Here is a 20,016-nt window from a genome sequence, read left to right as displayed (position 1 = left end):
ACACTCTCGCTGAGATCTCAAAAAGGCATGTGGCTAATGCCTCATGTTCTTCGCTCATTTCTTATATAAACTAACCATGTGCTGAAAGGTCTGCGTCTGTTGGAGTAATCTTTTACTAGTTAATGTCCTTGGAAGGTGAAAAGAAACTGCTGTTTTATCTTTTACCAATTGAATTAGTGTGGCGTGACCGCAGGGCATGCATTAAAAAATAATCATAGATTGTAACGTCATGAAGATGTTACTAGAGGTGGATTGTAATGAATTACAGTTATTCTGACTACTCTGATTACACCGTTGTGCTATAATGTGACGACATCTGTGAAACAAACTCATATTTCACTCCCATTTCAGCATTTAAAAAAACAAAAAAAAAACAAAAACATTTAGGCTGTGGAAACATATCGCAGTAACTTTCCTTTTCCTTTTTTGCTGTGGTCAGGTGGATGTTAGTCTCATGATTAGAGGTGGGAAAATTGAATAGAAAAATCAAATATCTGGATTTTTTGCTTCACAATTTTAAAATAAATTTTTTGGTTAAAAAAAAAAATTTAAAAAAAAAAAAAAGATTTTTTTTCCCCCAAATAAATAAACGTAATCCTTCCCAAAATTTTTGTCTTTTTTTTTTTTTTCCCCCAAAACTTACGTTCTTGGGCATTATAGCAGCAGAATGATGGTCTGCCTACTGTGTTGTTTTTATCCGAATTGAAATTAAGAACGATGAGTAACAATAAAGTGTTATACTTTTTTTTGTTGTTTTTAATTACAAAAAATCAGCTATAATCGTAGAACTGTGAGAATCGCAATTTAAATCAAATCGGCACCCAAAGAAATCTGAATCGAATCCCAGACAAAAGCATATCGTCACGGCCCTTCTTGTCACAGAATCCCAACCTTCAAAACCTTCAAACCTTCAGTAAATTAAAGAGCCTTAGTTTACTGTTTTATTGTTTGTAAACATTTTGTTAAATGCTGCTCCAGGTATGTTGTTAAAGTCGCTGTTAAGAAAACAAAGTCATGTCATTGTTTAGCTGTTTATTTAATGTAGCATTGCATAGCAATATAATAAACTTATAGCCTGGAGGCCTGCAATAGACTGGTGACATACTCTGCCTCTCACCTGCTAATTACTGGGATCCAGCTTCCCCATCATCCTAAAATGGAGTAAGCTGTACAAAAAATGGATGACCAGATAAGATAGCATCTAAAAAACACAAGTTTCTGAAATTTGTCCTGCTGAATAAGGATTTACATAAATGTTGTGATCACACTGTTTATCTCAACAACTAATCACCACAACTAAATGAAAACATACAGTACACAAAACAGGAAGACTGAACCACAGAAACATACTGGCTCTCTGTAGGTAGGCAACGTTCAAATGTTTTATGTTATCACAGTGTTTCCCCTACATCGACTCAACCGTGGCGGGTTGCCATGGTTATATTGTTAGCTCCACTCCTTCAAAAGGCCAAGAATTAAATCATTTCACATTAATGTCGTCATAATTTCTTAACTGAACCTGCATTGCCACCAATGGGAGGCTACTCTGCTGTCGGACATCTGTTCTGCATGTGAACGCAGCATGCAGGCTGCGGTGATGGGGAGAGAGGTGGGGTCTAATTAAACTTCATTAGTTAAGCCTACGAGCACGGTAAACTTCCGAGATCATCCGACAAGCTTATTACGTGTCCGGAGAAGAAGAGCAGCTGCTAATAGGTTGCTTTAGATTTTACAAGCTGAAAAGACGTTCCGGTAAAGATACTGATGAGGGGCAAACGTCATGCTATGTAACACTGGGTAACTGGTCCTACCGCGACACGAGGCAAATCAAGTTGGCCATGATTAGTTTAAAACATCAGTAACAACAGATATAACACTAATGCTTGGGAAACAATACTCTAAAATATTGTTAAAATATTGACAAAAAGATTTTTACTCGTTTTTCTTTCTGTAAAGACGTTATAATTTAGTCTGAAAACAGCAAAATTTACTAATCATTTTAGATTTTTGTCAGTCTGCTTTAAATGTTTATAAAAAAATAAAAAAAGAGGTTACAATCAAAACGTAACCGTTTCCATTTTCACTTTTACTGAAGTAATTATTCGTATGACTACTCTTTACTTGAATAGCAATATCTCAAAGTAATATCGGCTAATATGCACGTCTGATTTCTGAAGCTGTTATTCTGTATTTACATGTGGATTTATGCAGTTTATGTAGTTAGTGTGATCATATGATGTGCAACATTGACAATCAGAAAAAGTGGTACGATTTAATAAGTTTTACACTTCTTCCTACTCCTTTTGGAACATATAGATTGTTCCCTTGTATATTTTATATATATATGTATATATTTTATTTTTGCATCACATGTGTGACCCCTTAATTTTGTTTGCTTTGTCATTTTATATTTATGTTGAAGTTATAATCTAATTACTGTTGAAAAAAAAAAGAAATGCTACCAAGTACCATTTTTTGTTTGTTCTCCTCTGCAGTTGTCATGCAGCTATAAACCCTGACAGATATTTCCTGTAAGAGCTTTTTTTTGTGTGTGTGTGTGTGTGTGTGTGTGTGTGTGTGTGTGTGTGTGTGTGTGTGTGTGTGTGTGCGCTCTCAGTTCTGCCATTAAAGCTAGACAAGATCATTCCAGCAAAACTAATAAGGAGGCAACATTGAAAGCAGAGACTCCTGCTGGACAATGTGGCACACTCTGGTGGTTCCTGTGTGCATTCATGCTGCACATAAAACACAATCTCAACTCAAAGACTTGGAGTCATCTGAGACCAGTTAAGTTTTGATAAAAGCCAATCACACAAAAACCAGTGATTAAAAACAAAAAAATCAGAGAAAAGACTTGGGTTAAAAAGTCTATGGTCAAGGAGAAACATGCTCTCCATGTACGTTTACTATGCTCCTCTCAGAAGAAATCACTTTGAACATGGCTGCCTCTTGATGAGATGATTATTGGACAGTTCTAAATCTCATCTGGTCAGGCAGCTCCTCTCCGGCACAAGCTGATCAGTAACAATAACAGGCGACTTCTCTGAACAAGAATAGAAGTGTGAAGGAGGGGGCGAGCTGGATGAAAGGGTTTATGAACAAGTTTGAATGGAGTCGGTGCCAAAGGTGGGACGTGTGTGTACAACAGCAATGATATTAGATGATACAAGACACGGCACGGCGATGAGTCGTCGCGTTTAAAGGCAAGAGGAAAGAAGAAAGTTATCAGGGATTAGCTTGAGCCGCTTAGTTTAGGGCATGGTGACATGACCAAAACCTCATATCATGATATCGCTCATTTTATATCCCCATAACGATATACATAACGATATAAATGGTGTAATTTTGTGTCAGTCATCAGTTATGTGTCAGACGTGCAACGGCAGCAGTGATCTCCTTCCATCTGCAGGAACTACGACCATATGACGTTTTAGAGGTAAAAGCCTGTTGCAGTGTTTGCATCTGGAGGACTCGTTGACTTTATTCTTTATCCTGATTCTTGTCAGGTGATGTTGTGTCTGAGTCCGTTGTTGGGACAGTGAGCTAGTTTGTTGTAGGTTCCACGTCGGTCTTTTAATATCCAAACCGCATCTAAACGACAGAAATGTCCTCTTATATCAAATATACTCGAGATATCGTGGCTAGACCCCTGTGGGATATAGAAACTGTCTATATTTGTCATATTTGAGTAGCCTGTTGTCACGCAGTTGTTTTTAGCTGTGGTTTTCTCCCTTGTCCTCGACTCTCTGCACCGCTTTGCACAGAGAGTTAAAGCAAGCGGAGAGGCAGCGTGTAGCAGCTTTTCTAGCAGAGAACTCCGGCAACAGTAGCAGCGCGAGTTACAAAAAATGGAGGAAGAATTTGTTCCGAAGAAAAATAGTACAGTATCCATCATTTGCCGGTGGTTTGGATACCGGAGAGAGGATGTTGACCAAAAAACTGTTGTATGCAAAGTATGTCGCAAAGGTCGTAGTAGCACAAATTTAAAATGACATGTTTCTAATAAATACAGTTTTGATCATTTTGCTTCATTACAATTTCATCCTTTTGGCATGAATGTTTAAAATCAGCATATCTTAATGCTGTATGAACAATTATATTTTAATGTAGACACAAAATCATCTTACTGATGTGACTGTATGCACCAAAGCATTAATTCAAGGCTAAGGTAAGTATCGAGATATATATCGTATATCGTGACATGCCATAAAAATATTGGGATATTACTAAAAGCCCTAAACAAGCTCATCGGTTTGAGTTGGCTGGTCATCTTTTAGTAAATTATCCTGCTCTGAAACACATCTGCTACGTCTTTCTCCATGTTTGTTTATATATTGCACCGTGCATGCCGTAAAGCGCATCGTGACGTAAAATACTGCAGTGAAGCATCTTATCGTAATGATAAGATCGTCCAAAGGACATATATCGTCACATCGCCCAGCCCTACATCAGTTTATGCTCCATTCAGGCAGATTTAGAAATAAAAATTTAAATATTTCATTGATGTTTGTGTAGTAAGTTATCAAACTGCTTACAGGCTAAAGGATAAATGTGACTAAATAGCCTGGAGTCTGTTCCAGCACTGAGACCATTCCCCGCCCCCCCATTTTGCTTTTCTGTTTAAATTTGAAATGAAAATGTTTTATTACCGACATCTTCGTTGTACTGTCCACTACGCTACGTTAAAAACAAGGCAGAGTGCTGCAGTGAGTGTCTCCTGGCATTATTTATATCCCCGGCCTCGGGGCCATCGCATTCCCAACTCCACTTGTCTCCATTGATCTCCCTCAGCCTCCCTTCTCCTCCCACATCCCAGCTGAGGAAAAATGATCCCCACCGCCTTCCCGCAACACATCCCAAGACGCCAGAGCTCAAAACACTTGATCCATCAAATGCAGTTTTACAAAAGAAGTGGCTGGATGAGACGGATTTTCTGCTCTTTTCTCTGCCAGAAATTTCACTTTTTGTAATATGAGCTTAAAATATGCGCCAGTGAAAATGACCCATTTCCTGTTCTTCTACCGCCTTGTCTGGACTTTGTGTCCACACCTGCAGGATATCGTCATTTAGTGATAACTTTTGACTGCAGGTAGAGATATCATTACCCTGCCTGAGTATATTCGCTTCTTAAAACACTGGATCTGCAGAAGAAGCCAAAGTTAGCAGTCCTGGACTAAACATCAGTTAGTTACCGCGGCAACAAGGATTCTGGATAAAGACCAGAGCCTGAGGGTCGGTAGAGAGCTGTCTCTTTCCCTTTGACAAACTTAATGGACCCTCAGACCTTCAGCAAAGGAAGCTTGCAGAGGGGGTGAGGGGACAGAGTAGGGGCTCTTCCCGCCTCCTTCCAAGAGGATTTACAGATCCACATCGGACCATTCAAACGTAACATGCAGCCATCAGCAATTATCAATAGCCGGGACATTACTGATTAGGTTTGGACCAAACGAATCCACCCCTTCTCCCCTGAAGAGCAGACAAGCCGAATCAAACTGTCACTGTTGTCGTTTATGAGGCATATTGGGTCTTAAAATTGGTCCAACACTTGTAGGTTTTATTAAAATCAACATCTTTTTCTCTTTTCTATTCTATTCTACTGTCATTTAGCAGACGCTTTTATCCAAGGCGACTTAAATATGAGTGAACATCTTATCTGAGATCTGAACTTAAAAAATATTCAGACTCAACGGAGTAAAATGTCCCTCAACAGGACATTTAAAAAGGTAAAAATAATTAGGGGTGGGAAAATCGAATTTTTAAAAAAAAAATTGGGATTTTTTTTTTGCTTCACAATTTTAAACATTGATATTTTTGTTAAAAAAAACCTATTTGTTTCTCATAAATAAAAGTAATCCTTGATAAAAAAAAAAAAAAAAATTCCTGTCATTTTTACTGTTTTTATTGATCCTTTTACTTGTCTTCTTGGGCATCATAGCAGCAGAATGATGATCTGGCTGCTGTGTTGATTTTTTCCAAACTGAAATGAAGAAAAATGACAAGCAAAAAAAAGTTTTATACTTCTTTTTTTTTTTTTTATTAATCTACAAAAATCTGCAATATCAAAGAATTGTGACAATCGCAATTCAAATCAAATTGGCACCCAAAAAAAATCTGACTCAAATCGGGACAAAAGCATATCATTACAGCCCTTTAAATTATGTGATTAATATATAAATCATAGACTAGTACTGTAATAGGTAGGATACCTCTTAAAGCTACAGATTTCTAGGTGAAAACAGATTTACATCTAGTTTCTTAGACCTAAATACAAACTACATGTATGAAACTGACAATAAAGACTCAATACAGTCTAATGATACAGGAAACACATTTTCAGCTTAAAGACAGGGGTCTCTCTCAGGCTCCTTTAAAGCCTAGGAGTCAGTTTAAAGGACCAAACCCCTCAAAAGCTAAGGCTTGTAACATTAAGAAATCATATACAAAGCCAGTCAAATTATAAGATCAAACATAAGAGAAGGGTTGCCAGATAATGAGGCTGGTCCAGGTGAATAAATGTCAATTATTCCACACAACCATGTGTCTGAAGGAAGACCACAGCCAGGTTAAACATCACTCATCAGGATGAACAAATCTGCCATGCCCACCTACGAGGCAGATTCCTTCTGGCATCATAACAGCTGCTTATGTGGTGAGAAAACCAAAAGGCTTTTATACGTCAAAGAGTTTTGTAAAAACGTTACGTACGCCTATCAGCCATGAGATTCTGATCACCGCAACCAATATTAAACAGATCATACTTCTGATCAGTCAGGGTAAGGATAAAGATCTGAGGATGTCCTGGGACCAATATAACAGATTCTCTGGGTCCTCCTGGGTTGTGTAATGAGCTGTATGTGGACTGGGCTGTTTTTCCAACAAATCAACACTCGTTAGATTAGTATCAGGAGTATCTGCGGGTCAGATTAACACCTCAGACGTTTTGTAGCGCTCTTTGATCTCTTTTTAATAAGGAAGTGATCGGCTTGTAGAAATTTTTAAAGCCAGGATGCAAGATTTACCTGCAGTATTACTCACTTTTCATTTGTCACTGAAATGGATTTCATGAGTGTCATTCACTTCTCTCAGCGTTTTAAAGCCAATTCTTATTCTCCTTATGCTCATCACTAAAATGCACTGCAAGCAGAGCTCCAAAACAATGCATTTAAACACCACTTGCAAGACTGAAATATCGAACCAAAGGAAGAATTAGACAATTGCTCATTAGTGCAACAACACTGCTCTGATTGCACGCCTCTGATTTTATTCAATCTCCAGATCCGACAGACTATATGAAGGAACAACAATGTCTGTCGTCGAGGGTCGGTGTCCTGCAGGTATTGAACGTTTCCTTGCTGCAACACATCTGATTCAGATAAAACGGATCCCAAACAGCTTTGGTGTCAAGTTCTGCAAAAGTCTGTCAATGACCCATTCATTTAAATCAGGTGTGATACCTGCAGGACACCAGGACTCAAGCACCAGAGTTGGTGATTCCTGGACTACACATTACACTATTTATGTCTTAATTAAACTGTAACTTACTGTAACTGTAAATTTAACATGCTTATTGTAAATAATAAGCATTTCTTGTAATGACTGATTAAAAACAACTTGAAAAGTAAACAAACTAAACTTGGTCTAAAATGAATATGGTTATTCTTGTTTTAATTTCATGTGCACATAACTTTATATTCCTTCTTGTTTAAATGTAGTAATGAAAATGAAAGGTTTGTTTCAAGAAAGACTGCTTTAATATTCTAAATGATGCGTAACATGTGATTCTGCAACTCAGGTTGGTCAACTCCCTTCCCTTCATGGAGGCAATGAGGGTAATGGGGTCAAGTTACAGTCTTAGCCTCTTGGCTTCTGTGTACTTACTGTTAAAATCAGTTAAAGTTAAATGACACGATTATTTCGAGTCAAACCCAACTTAACCCACCCGTGAGGTTTTTCCCTTGCGAGCCAACACATATATTTCTTTAAGGTTATATTCTATAGTGTAAATAAATACTGTGCAGCATCTAGTGGCATGTGTCAGCAAACCAACACATTTACCTAGTTCTTTAAAGTTATATTCTAAAGCTGTGTTTTTCAACCTTTTTTGAGCCAAGGTACACTTTTTTCCACTGAAAACTCATAAGGCACACCACAAACCATTTTTTTTTTTTTTAAAGTCCATATTATTAATATAAAGTCATTTTGTCAAAGTGTCTTGCTTAGAAATAAGATAAACACAAGAAAAATTAATCTTATTGTCTTTTGCCTGGGCCTCTTTGGATGAACATAAAGCCGCTTTTTAGACAAATCAGGTGAAACTGGATCAATTCTCAGGGCACCCTTGATGATTTCTCATGACACACTAGTGGTACAGTGGTTGAAAAACACTGTTCTATAGTGTAAATAAATACTGTGCAGCATCCAGTGGCATGTGCCAGCAAGTCAACACATGTATTTAGTTCTTTAAGGTTATATTCTATAGCTGTGTTTTTAAACCTTTTTTTGAGCCAATACACACTTTTTTTTCACTGAAAGCTCAAAAGGCACACCACAGACCAAAATGTTTTGTTGTTTGTTTTTTTTTTAAAGCTCATATTATTAATATACAGTCATCTTGTCAAAGTGTCTTGAATAGAAATTATTTTAAAAAAAAACAAACAAGAAAATGGATGAACATAAAGCTGCTTTTTAGACAAATCAGGTGAAATTGGATAATTTCTCAGGGCACCCTTGATGATCTCTCCAGACACACTAGTGTGCCACGGTACAGTGGTTGAAAAACACTCTTATAGTGTAAATAAATACTGTGCAGCATCCATTGGCATGTGTCAGCAAGTCAACACATATATTCTTTAAGGTTATATTCTATAGTGTAAATAAATACTGTGCAGCATCCATTGGCATGTGTCAGCAAGTCAACACATATATTCTTTAAGGTTATATTCTATAGTGTAAATAAATACTGTGCAGCATCCAGTGGCATGTGTCAATACTCACTTTCCAATCACCTCACACAACTCGTAGACATCCTCGAACAACACGTCGTCGTCCGCCATGGTCATCCAGGTAAGCGAGGAGGATGCTCTCCACAAGAAATCCCACCCACAAGGGCTCTGAAGTAATCAATGACAACGTATTTTCTTGCAGAATGAGGTCACTATTGTTGCAGACTACAGACGCCTGGTAAATTAAACCTCCTAGTGTTTAGAAACAAGGGGTTCGGTGGTCACAGAGGAGACCTAAATTAGCCGGGTAGCCACATTAGCTGTCAGTCCGCGGCCCCACCTTCTCCTGCTAGGCTGGCTAGCCAGCGAGCTACGGAGCAGACCCCAGGGCGTGGAGATTGGAGATTTCCTCGCTCGTTTGCAGAAAAACGCCCCTCTTTGCATGCCCCGGTGTTTGTATTTCTCCAGTGGATTTTCCCCTCTGCAGCATCCACGGACACTTCATGCACTAACCCGAGATGCTCCTTTCACCGCAGGCTAACGGTGGGTTAGCCTAGCTGGGTTAATGTGAGCGAGCTGTCGATGGGATCACCGGTTGGGCTCGCGCCGCTCTCGCGCTGTGCACACCCAGTGTATCACAGATGGCTTATCCTGCTGAAAAAACGGAATGTGTCCGGGCTGCGGTGCGCTTCAGCTTCCCGAGCCCAAATGGAAGACCTTCTGGCTCATTTCCACCTCCGCTCCGCTGCTTACACCGTCTGTGCAAGAGAAGAGTAAAACGATATCGTATTTTAAGACAAACGAGTCCTCGTTGCTCTAGTTCTGGTTCAGATGCTGGCTGGCTTTGACTGGCTGTCCCTCCGACTTCCAGAAATGCCAGGCTCCTCCTTCTACTGTCCAGGAAACTGGTCCGCTTAGAGCCGAAATGGCCACGGAGAAGCGGGGTCTTTTAGCAGCGCTTGAGCCAAAATGGCGTCGGGTGGGGGTTTCGCTCCAGGCGTAGTTTCCTACTAATCTCTCTCTCTCTCCTTTTTTTTATTTATTTATTTATTTTTTTTTATTACATTCTTTATTATACAAGCAGTATGCAGTGTAAACAGAGAAGTACAAAACTGAGCAATACATACGACAGGAGGTTATTAATTCCTTAGTCACATAAATTCACAAAAAAGAGTGCACAAATCAGCAGTCTTAATGGCTTTCATGTTAGTGGCACACTAGAATTAATATATTATTTGCCCTCATTATTAAAAATAGAGAAAATGGGGTTTTGATTAGTATACCGACATTTGTGAATATGCAATTTTTCCTACTAATCTCCCCCAATGATTGCGTATAGTATGTCCCGCGCAGGCGCCGACCAGCCGAACCTCTTCACCTTACGTCAGCTCCCCCTCCTCTCTTATCTCCATCACTTATACATGCTTTTTATTCTCATCTGAATCATAGCTGCTCTCTGTGATAATTAATTCTCCATATATTGACTGACAGCCTTGTCAATAAAGGAATAAATTGCGCACTCAGTGTTGAGATGTGCAGTTAGCAGAGGTTTTCATATTCCCCTGGGACTTTAGGGAGGTTTCTAATTACAATGACTGAGGTCTGACTTCCTGTACTATGGTATTAATTAGGGCTCTGACGATATGCTTTTGTACCGATTTGATTCGATTCCCCTTTTTTTTTTTTTTTTTTTTTTTTTTTTTTTTTTGTGTCGATTCGATTTAAGTTGCAATTCTCAAATTATTCCATATTGCTGATTTTTCTTGAATAAAAACAAACAAAAAAAAAATGTCCAAAACTTTTTTGCTATTCTTTTTTTTTTAACGTAAATTTCAATAAGAAAAAAACCACACAGTAGCCAAACAATCATCCTGCTGCGATAATACCCAAGAAGACAAGTAAGAAGATCAATAAAAACAATTTAAAAATGACAAGCATTTTATTATAGATTATTTTTGTTTATTTGAAAAAGAAATCGATGTCTTAACAAAAAATCCCGATATTTGATTTTTCTATTAGATTTTCCCACCCCTAGTATTATTTGTGATCTTATATATAGATAGATGGTGTTGGCTTTTATCTATAGTAATTATTTTCCTTTTACCAAAGACAAATAATTTATTTTCATATAATGCTTTGATAATTCTAGGATTCAGCCTGTCACCCAACCTTTCTGTGGGCACAGGTGCAAAGATGCAGGTGGAACTTTTTCAGGTAAAGGACAAGGTGGAGATTGGTTGGTAACGCCCCCTAGAGGTGAGTATTAGAATAATGTCCATCCTGCAGCTCATATTCAAGATACAAGACTTCTATATTTACAGTTGTGCTCATATGTATTCTTCCCCTTTCATTAAAGAAAAGGCTGAATTCACAAAAGACAGACAACTAAAAATTTGCAAGAATATAATTTAGTAATAGAAGACACTGTTTTTTTTCATCATATTTGAGCACTTTTCTGTTGAACAGTGGGACAAAATACCTGTCAACAGGTGCAGAAGTCTGACTGAGAGGAACAGAAAACACCTGACTGGAGCGGAAACATTAAAGGATTGTTCAACACAATATTAGTTTATGAGTGATATAATATGTAATGAATTATCTTATTTTTTTGCTTTTTAAAAAAATATTTCTATTGAACCAGAATTAGAAAATAATGTAATGATTTCCATAAAATCTTTATTTATTATTACTTTGGTCAATTTCAGCTTATTTTACAGGCAGCAGTTTTTTTCCTTCTTTAATGAAAGGGTATGAATAAATGTGAGCACAACTGTATCTCTCCTCGTAGGAATTTAGTTTGGCTTAAGAGGCACCGCTGCACTGTAAACAAAATAAAAACAATATAAAAAAACAACAAAAAGACAAAAACCATCAGCTAAGTCCCAAAAGTAACACAATTAAAACAGACAGAGTCCATGTGCACAAATAAATAAAATTTAATGGCAGCTTTGCTCACTAGTGAGCATCATGGGCAGTGGGACAAACGAATGTTTAGACCTGTTGTGTTTTATACTGTATCTCATCCCTGACTTTAGCAAAGTATATTACATGTGCAAAACATTGGAGCTGTCATATTAAATACTTCTTTTGCCTGTGAGATGACTGCCTGATCAAAAAGCTGCTGGAGGTTTGGGGGAGTATGTCCTGTGATCTAACCAGCTGTCCTCATTAGCCACATCTAATGAATCTGATTCTATAATTTTACATTTTGTACATCAAAATGATTGGATTGTAGCCTTGTAAGATATATATATATATATATATATATATATATATATATATATATATATATATATATATATATATATATATATATATATATATACGATTGAGGTCACCTAATTGTGTTATTATGTATGAAAAAATCACCAGCTGATTCGACAGCATGTGAACAGTTTTGCTCGTGTTAATGTGATGTTTACACCAAGCACAAGCCTCTACATGGCAGTTTTGTGGGTGAATTCACTGGAGTGCCCAGTGAGAAGTTGAGGATGACAGTGTCATCAGAAAACTTTAACATTTATTGATTGGACTAAAGGCTAACACATATACAGGGTGAACAAAAATGGTGACCTGACGAATCCCTGGGAGGAATCAGTGCTGCCTCCTTCTTCGTCTGAGAGAGCAGTCTCACTTTCTGTGGCCTGTTAGTGAGAATAGACAATATATTATATTATTACATGTTAAAGTACACTAAAAAATAAAAATGTTTCGCCATATAGAAAAACAATCGACATAATCAAAATTAATAAATAAATTTGGATAATCAATTTTACTGTTGTTGTTGACTAAATTAAATTACAAATAAATAAATAGATAAAGAAGTAAATGCTGATCATCAATATTTTGCTGTTGGTGATGAAATAAAAATATTAAAAATAAACCATTTGGATAATAAATTTTACTTTTAAGTGAAATTAAAATTAATAGAAAAAATACATAAATAAAAAAAAGTTGATATTTATATTTAATGGCGAAATATACATATAATGCATCATTTAGAATTTTCTTTGCCAATGTGCTTATTTCTATCTCCCCAACATATTTAAAAACCACCCAAAGTAACAATACAAACAGTTTTCTTCAGGGATTATATTTTAATTCTCTTTTTAATTTCAGCTGTTATATTGTTTTACTAAAAATTGTTAAAGCAAATAAATGACAAAAGAGAATAAATGCAGCATTTCCTCTTATTTTTTTCCCCTCTTAATCATAAGGATGTACTTTGTCATTTGGAAAGAGGGAAGTTTGAAAATATGCCACAAGAGGGCGCTGTTCTCCTAGGGTCCCTTAAGCAGTTTCCATGGTGCTGCATCCCCTCTCCTCACATATCATCTGCAAGCTACTTCCATTGGTTGAAGCCCACCAGCTGCTACTGATCATCTGATTGGCTGTTGATGTGGTCATCATGCTGTCTGCGACTGAACAGCCCTCCATTCAATTTACAGTCACTTGTAAAACACATAAAGGTGCACGCATGCACAAAAGATCCCACAAATGGCAAGACAGAGCAAATCTGAGCCCTGAAACAACACATGCATTTACGATGCATAACAACGGTGGAACATGCACAGAAAATTAAAAGAAAAAAAATGAGAACACCCTTATTCATGGATAGAAAAAAAGAAAAGAGCCCTGTTTCCATGGTAACTCAGAGGAGAACGTGAATCTGTCAACTGGTGAAATGTGCACATGTCAGTACACACAAGCACACAGAAGCAGTTCTGACTGATTATAATTCATTTGTCCAGACTTTTGTTTTGACATAGCAAGATCACTTAAAACGTCCCCTTTATCTGTTAGGGAATTTCTATCCTTCTGGTCAGATGTTTTGCCTTGTCATAGAGATTTATCAACAAACCAGTGTTATACTAGCTTACAGTATTGCCAATCAGTCATTCTACGTGATCTGACATTTAGATTTAACCTAAAGTTATTATTATGACATTTCAAAAAGATGCGGTGGGACAGTCACCATGCTCAGTTTTAGTCACGCAAATAATGACTGGCAGCTACTCAAGCGGTTCTATGCACACGAGAAAAATACATTTGGCGACACATCCACATAATGTGCCTCACATGGTATGATTGTCATGACAATTTTGGATTATTTTTATATAGCAGCAGACAATTTTTTTTTACTGTAAACCAAACCATTTTATGTAGAAATTTCATTTTATTTTATTCAGAATGAAACCTGTCTCAGGTTTATCTTTATGTTATAAGAATGATAAATGTCAGTTTACAAGATGTTACAAAAGTTCCCATTAAAGAAATTGCATTGTGAAAACTTGCTGGAGAACATTTCATATTTAACACATTGTATGGTATATTAACCAGCATATTCTTATTTTTTAAAAAAGATAACAACAACAACAAAAACAACAACAACAACAACAACAATAATAATAATAATAATAATAATAATAATAATAATACATCTTAATGTAAAATACATTTGTATTCTATTATATTTACACTGTGAAAGACTATTTTATTGTTAATTATTGTTAATTTATTGTTCATTATTATAATTATTTTATTGTCCTTTTATTTGTCTTTTAAAAGTCAATTTCAGCACATTTTTAGAATTGGTCTTAACTTGTAATGAGAAAGAAAGATATAAAAAAAAGAAAGAAAGAAAGGAAAAAGAAAAGCGAAAGATATAAAAAATAAAGAAAAATATAAAGATAAATAGAAAGAAAGATATAAAAAGAAAGAGAAAGAAAGAAAAAAGATAAAAAGAAAGAAAGAAAAAAGAATGATAAAAGAAAAAAGAAAGAGAAAGAAAGAAAAAGATAAAAAGAAAGAGAAAGAAAAAATGATGAAAAGAAAAAAGAAAGAGAAAGAAAGAAAGAAAAAAGAAAGCGATAGAAACAAATGAAAAAGAAAGAAAGACCAAGGTTGAGGGGGGCGGGGCGAGACTCCCACTTCCTGTTTGGATGAATGTGATTGGCTGATTCTTACCGCGCAGACTCATGGGATAGCGCGATGTTCAAATTTACTTCCGGATAATTTTGTTGTTTGTTTTTTTCCCCCAGTTTCTGTCGCTGTGCTAAACATGGATCAGTCTCATACAAGGTAGAATTCTGACTTGTGTTCTTTCATACTAAAAAAGTAGTTTTTAAAACATTTTTGTCTTCCTGAAGCCAAAAGCAGCACGTTTTTTATCCAGACGGAACTACGGTTCCCGTAGCTTGTAATGGAGCTGCTCCGTTTTCGTCTCTGCCTGATAACATTCAGTAAATTATACATTTAATCGCCGCGTTCTTCTTGACATTTGCACGATTAATTTAATACTACGAAAGGCTTTTCCGAAGGGATGGCTTCTACTTTATAATTCGGCTTGCTTTTTTATAAACATTAAATCTCTAAATCAAATGAAATATAATGTATCATGTTTTCCACCCGCTTGTTAATATATTTCATCCGAATAGATACAAACTAAAAGTTCCAGTGATGATTTACATGAGGTGATTGGAGGCTAAATAATTTTTTTAAAATATTAAATTCTATTTTAAATGAATAAAGATGAACTTTGTTTCATCACACCTGTTTGCAACTATTGGTTTGTACAGAACTTGACAAACTGTTGGGAAGATAAATTGTATTTTAATCAGATGTATTGGAGCAGGGAAATGTATAAAACCTGCAAAATATTAACCCTTAAGAAACTGGAATTGTACATCCCTGCTCTTTTGGATTACCAGTTAATGAATGAAATGGGGAAAAAAAAAAAAAACCCAAAAAAACTTTACTCATCAAAGGGAAATTCAATGTCGTAGTAGATAATAATAATAATAATAATAAAGAAAAATAATTAATAATTAGGGGTGTGATGATATGTTTTTGTTCCGATTTAATTCCGATTTACTGGGTGCTGATTTGATTTAAATTGCGATTTTCACAATTCTCCAATATTGCTGATTTTTGTAGATTAAAAACAAAGAAACAAAAAAAAAGTATTAAACTGTTTTTTTCCTTGTCAATTTTCTTGATTTCAATTTGGAAAAACAATGCAGTAGCCAGACCATCATTGTGCTGCTATAATGCCCAGGAAGACAAGTAAAAAGATATATTTTTTAAAAAAACAATAAAAATGACAAAAATTTTATAATGCGTACATTTTATTTATTTGAAAGAAAAAAATTAAAATTGTGAAGAAAAAAATCCCAATTTCCGATTTTTAGATTTGATTTCCCCACCCCATAAACAACAATAATAATAATAAATATAATAATTAATAATAAAATAATGTTACCATGCATATGAAGTGAATGACATCAAATTACGCTTAGATGGGCAACTCCTGAGATATGCACACACACACACACCTCCCTTCTACTGTTAAAACTCCATAGGATTGTGTGTTTTTTCTCCCTTTTCTGTCCATCAGATCCAAAATAATAATGAGAATTTTTTATCACACCCCTGACTTTATGAGCAAAGCTGTTGTGAAGCAGGTGGACCTCCACACGTACCTCAGACCAGAGTAGTAAATGTTCCTGAAACTGATCTGATGAGGTTTTAATGATTTTCAGTCTGGCACGGACTCCTCTTTCTGGCGTTGTGGTGCAGAGGAGGAGTAAAGGCAGGAGCTACCGGCAGTCATTCCGCAGTTGCTTGGGAGCTGCTTCGAAGCTCGGCCTAACTCCACGGCTGACGGCTCGGAGACTCAACACCAGCAGAAAAGCCCCAAAGTCACATGATATAAAGGCAAGTTGAACTTGGGTCATTTCTGTAATAATTATTTCTGTTGTGGAAAACTCGGTGAGCTGATATGTTGTGCTCTATCCATATGAAAGGAGAAGGTGGATGCGGAGCACCTGGCCTTGTTGGTGAAAACCGAGTGGAAGCTGTCGTATGTTACTCCTCTCCACCGTTTCCGTCACACGCAGCTAAAGAGTTACGCCAGGCAACTTTCTGCGTTCATTGCGGCAGAGAAGCAGCAGGGTTTGGCAGTGGAGGTGGAGGGACTGCAGAACAGCTTCAAGGTTTCCTTCTCTGTGGTGCAGGGGATGGCGGACACAGATGATGACCCTGAGACCGTCTTCATACAGGTATAAACCTGAATCCATGACTTTTAAGTGTGTTTGAGCCTGTTTACACGCAAACCAAAAACCTGATTATTATCTGATTTTTCTGGAGTTACCAGATCATTCAAGTAGAAAGCAAAACCTGATATCATTTATCAGATAGCTGCCGTTATTATATTACGAGAAAAGAGATGAACTCACACATTTCTCCACAGCGCTCATTATGTATTCATAATTGTAGATCTATGTATCTGACTAGAGATGCATCGATCCACTTTGTGGGAGTTTCGATCCGATACTGATATCTGACATTTGAATATCTGCCGATACTGATATTTGCCGATACCAAGTCTGTTTATATGAACTTTATTGTGACTATGGTTATTATTGCTGTTATAACTGTGTGAGATTTCATTAGGTTGTAATAAATGACCCATCCTTTCTGAGGTTACCTCACCAATACAAATATAATAACATTACAGATCTAACTATTTCAACAAGTTTTATTCTGATTTGGCACATTTTACCTAAATACAACTATAAATGTGTGGTTTTGGAACAAAGATCTAGTTTTTAGTGTAACAAAAAAAGTCACATTTTAACATTCAAGGCATTTATTTCTTTTAAAACATGTCCGAAGCATGTCATCATACACATCTGCGCTAGCTTGCCTAGCGTGGTATCGGGTATCGGTTGTGGTATCGGTACTTTTATAAATACCAAGTACGAGTACACATGCTTGGTATTGCACCGATACTAATATGGGTGTCTGTGCATCCCTATTTAGTATTTTTATATCTGTGCATGTGCAAAGAGCTGCGACATTTCAGTCCAAACGCGTTGAGATGATGCTAAATTCTCATTTTTAAAATAGCGCAGGTTGTTTCTGGACCTAAAACGATGAAATTCTAAAAGTAAGACTTAAAAGCTGTGAGAAAATAAGGAGGAGAAACTGTTTTCTGGTGGATTAGTTCACTGTTTTAACAAGCCACCTGTATTCCTATATGAACGTCTCTCACAGACATGATTCTGATTTTCCACAATCTTCACTGGAAAACTGACATTTATTCACTGCAGATGTTCAGAGTAAACTTAAAGTCTGTTTAGCTTTTGTTTCTACATGATGTCACTGCGTTGACATCAAAAGTTTAGTTTTTTTTTTTTTAATGGTTACTCGTGGAGTAATGAACTAAACGCTGTTGCTATGGCAACCTATGTTGTTTTGTGGCTCATTTCTTCACACATCTAATATAAACACCAACAGTTAACATTCAGATAGCGTCACCATGGTAATCATAGAACACATGATCTGGCAATAACAGGAAGTGATGTCAGCATGCACATACATACTAGGATAATTCCAGTAATCTGATTACTCCCAGATATCGGTGTTTCACGTGTGTGTGTGTGTGTGTGTGTGTGTGTGTGACTCTCTCTGATGCAGATCCATTCTAAAGAGACCTCTGAGCCACAGAAGTCGCTCTGGTGCGGTCTGCTGACCTGCATCAACGCGAACCCAGAATACTTGAGGTCCCTTCCGAAGGACTTCACCTGTCTGCCGCTTTTTGGGAGCAAAGGAGCTGAAGGTCTCTCCGCTTTGGTAAAGTCCTGGCTCCAGACGAGCTTCGACTGCTGCTTCGGACCTCTGGAAATCAATCAAACCAGCCTGCAGTGGCTGGCGGCGCTGTGGACCAACTGCCACGCAGAGTCGAACATCCAGCATCTTAAAATGCTGTGGAGTCTTCCAGTGGAGCCCCCACTACAAGTTACCTACACTGTTAACCCCAACGACGCCTGGGCGCTGTGGAGCAGCGTGAGGAAGGATGCTCCGGAGGAGGAGGCGGGCTGCATTGATATCGAGGAGGTGACCAGATTCATTCAGGGGCTGAAAAGCCACTTCTACAGGCACTTCCGTCTGGACCTGTCGGCGGGGGTCCTGAAGCAGGTCTCCACAGCGCTGGGGTCCGCCAAATCAGACGGAAGGATCAAGGTACCGAGCCGACGTTTTGAGGTTTTAGAGGAGAACACGGAGCGGCGGGGAGTAATGTTTGTCTGGCTTCATTTCAGATCTCCAGCAGCAGATATGTGACGACCACGCTGACGCTGCTGACAGAGTGCGCCCTCCTCAAAATGCCCATCTGAGCGGGGACGCAAACGCCATGGAACATAAGACATCATGGTTTTTGTTTCTTCCAGGCTTTTTTTTTTATATATATAAAGCATTTTATGGTCAAGATTGGAATTTCCTTTTTTAAAATTTTTTTTTATAAGAACTAAAACCTGCCAATAATTACAACCAGAGGCATCGAGGGGTTGACAAAGTCCCACACTTTCTTGTAAATACTTATATATATATATATATATGTATAGAAGTATTGTACCTATTTGTATATCTTTTCTGATTTATAGTTGTAAATAAAAGCAAAATGATTTGTATTTGGGCAATTATTTCTTTCCTCTAATAAAACCAGTTGGTGTTAAAGTATGCATCAGTGTTACAAGGAGGTAAAACTCGCAAGGATGATGCTTCTGTGGGATGTGACCAGCGTGTTTTTTGCATATTTTTAGAGGCTCTACTAGCACGTCTAGCTGTGTTCCCTCCTTGCATAGAAACCCTTACAAGTTGCATCTCACTATAATACACCACCAGCTGGTGGGATTAAAGGGAAGAAAAATTTCCTACTTTGTGGAAAGTTTAGTTTCATTATCAACTGAAACAGGTCACAAAATATATGTTTTATTTACTAATTATACTGTAAGTGAAGGAACTTGTTTGTCTTGTGACAATCCTGCTCCAATGCTGCAGCGCCGAGGGGGACACGGGTGTTCTCTGAGGGCCCGTCCCAAGTCTGGATGAATGCAAAGAGCTTCTGGTGTAAAATGTGCCAAAGGCTTGAAATCAAATCCATATAGTTTGTAAGGAGCTCCCAATGAACATGTGTCAGAAATCAGCAGCAGAAACAAATCCACTCTGGTGCAGACTGGACTGAAGACCAGAGGAGATGCTAAACCTCATGAGTCCTCCACATCTGCAGGAA

At 37.3% G+C, this 20,016-nt stretch overlaps 2 protein-coding genes across 8 annotated transcripts in view; one reads left to right on the top strand and one right to left on the bottom strand.

The window, feature by feature from the left end:
• The window catches only part of LOC306773848 (peripheral plasma membrane protein CASK), a 62,947-nt gene extending 53,188 nt beyond the window's left edge, over positions 1–9,759 (bottom strand). For all 7 annotated transcript variants that reach the window (XM_079263781.1, XM_079263783.1, XM_079263784.1 and 4 more), the window contains exon 1: positions 8,995–9,759. In XM_079263781.1, coding sequence (XP_079119907.1) covers positions 8,995–9,059 — 65 coding nt within the window. In that variant the 5' untranslated portion in view covers positions 9,060–9,759. The remainder of the gene's footprint in view (positions 1–8,994) is intronic.
• cenpl (centromere protein L) lies at positions 9,610–19,120 on the top strand (the record flags this gene model as incomplete). Its single annotated transcript, XM_079264127.1, has 5 exons — positions 9,610–9,728; positions 16,484–16,658; positions 16,748–17,002; positions 18,423–18,968; positions 19,046–19,120. The coding sequence occupies 5 exons, from the start codon at positions 9,610–9,612 to the stop codon at positions 19,118–19,120; spliced, it is 1,170 nt and encodes a 389-aa protein (XP_079120253.1).
• Positions 19,121–20,016: the final 896 nt, after the last annotated feature.

Source organism: Telmatherina bonti (genome assembly GCF_933228915.1).
Source record: "Telmatherina bonti genome assembly, chromosome: 24".
Taxonomy (NCBI): domain Eukaryota; kingdom Metazoa; phylum Chordata; class Actinopteri; order Atheriniformes; family Telmatherinidae; genus Telmatherina; species Telmatherina bonti.
The sequence above is the reverse complement of the archived record's forward strand: the minus strand, read 5'-3'. Positions and strand labels throughout refer to the sequence as shown.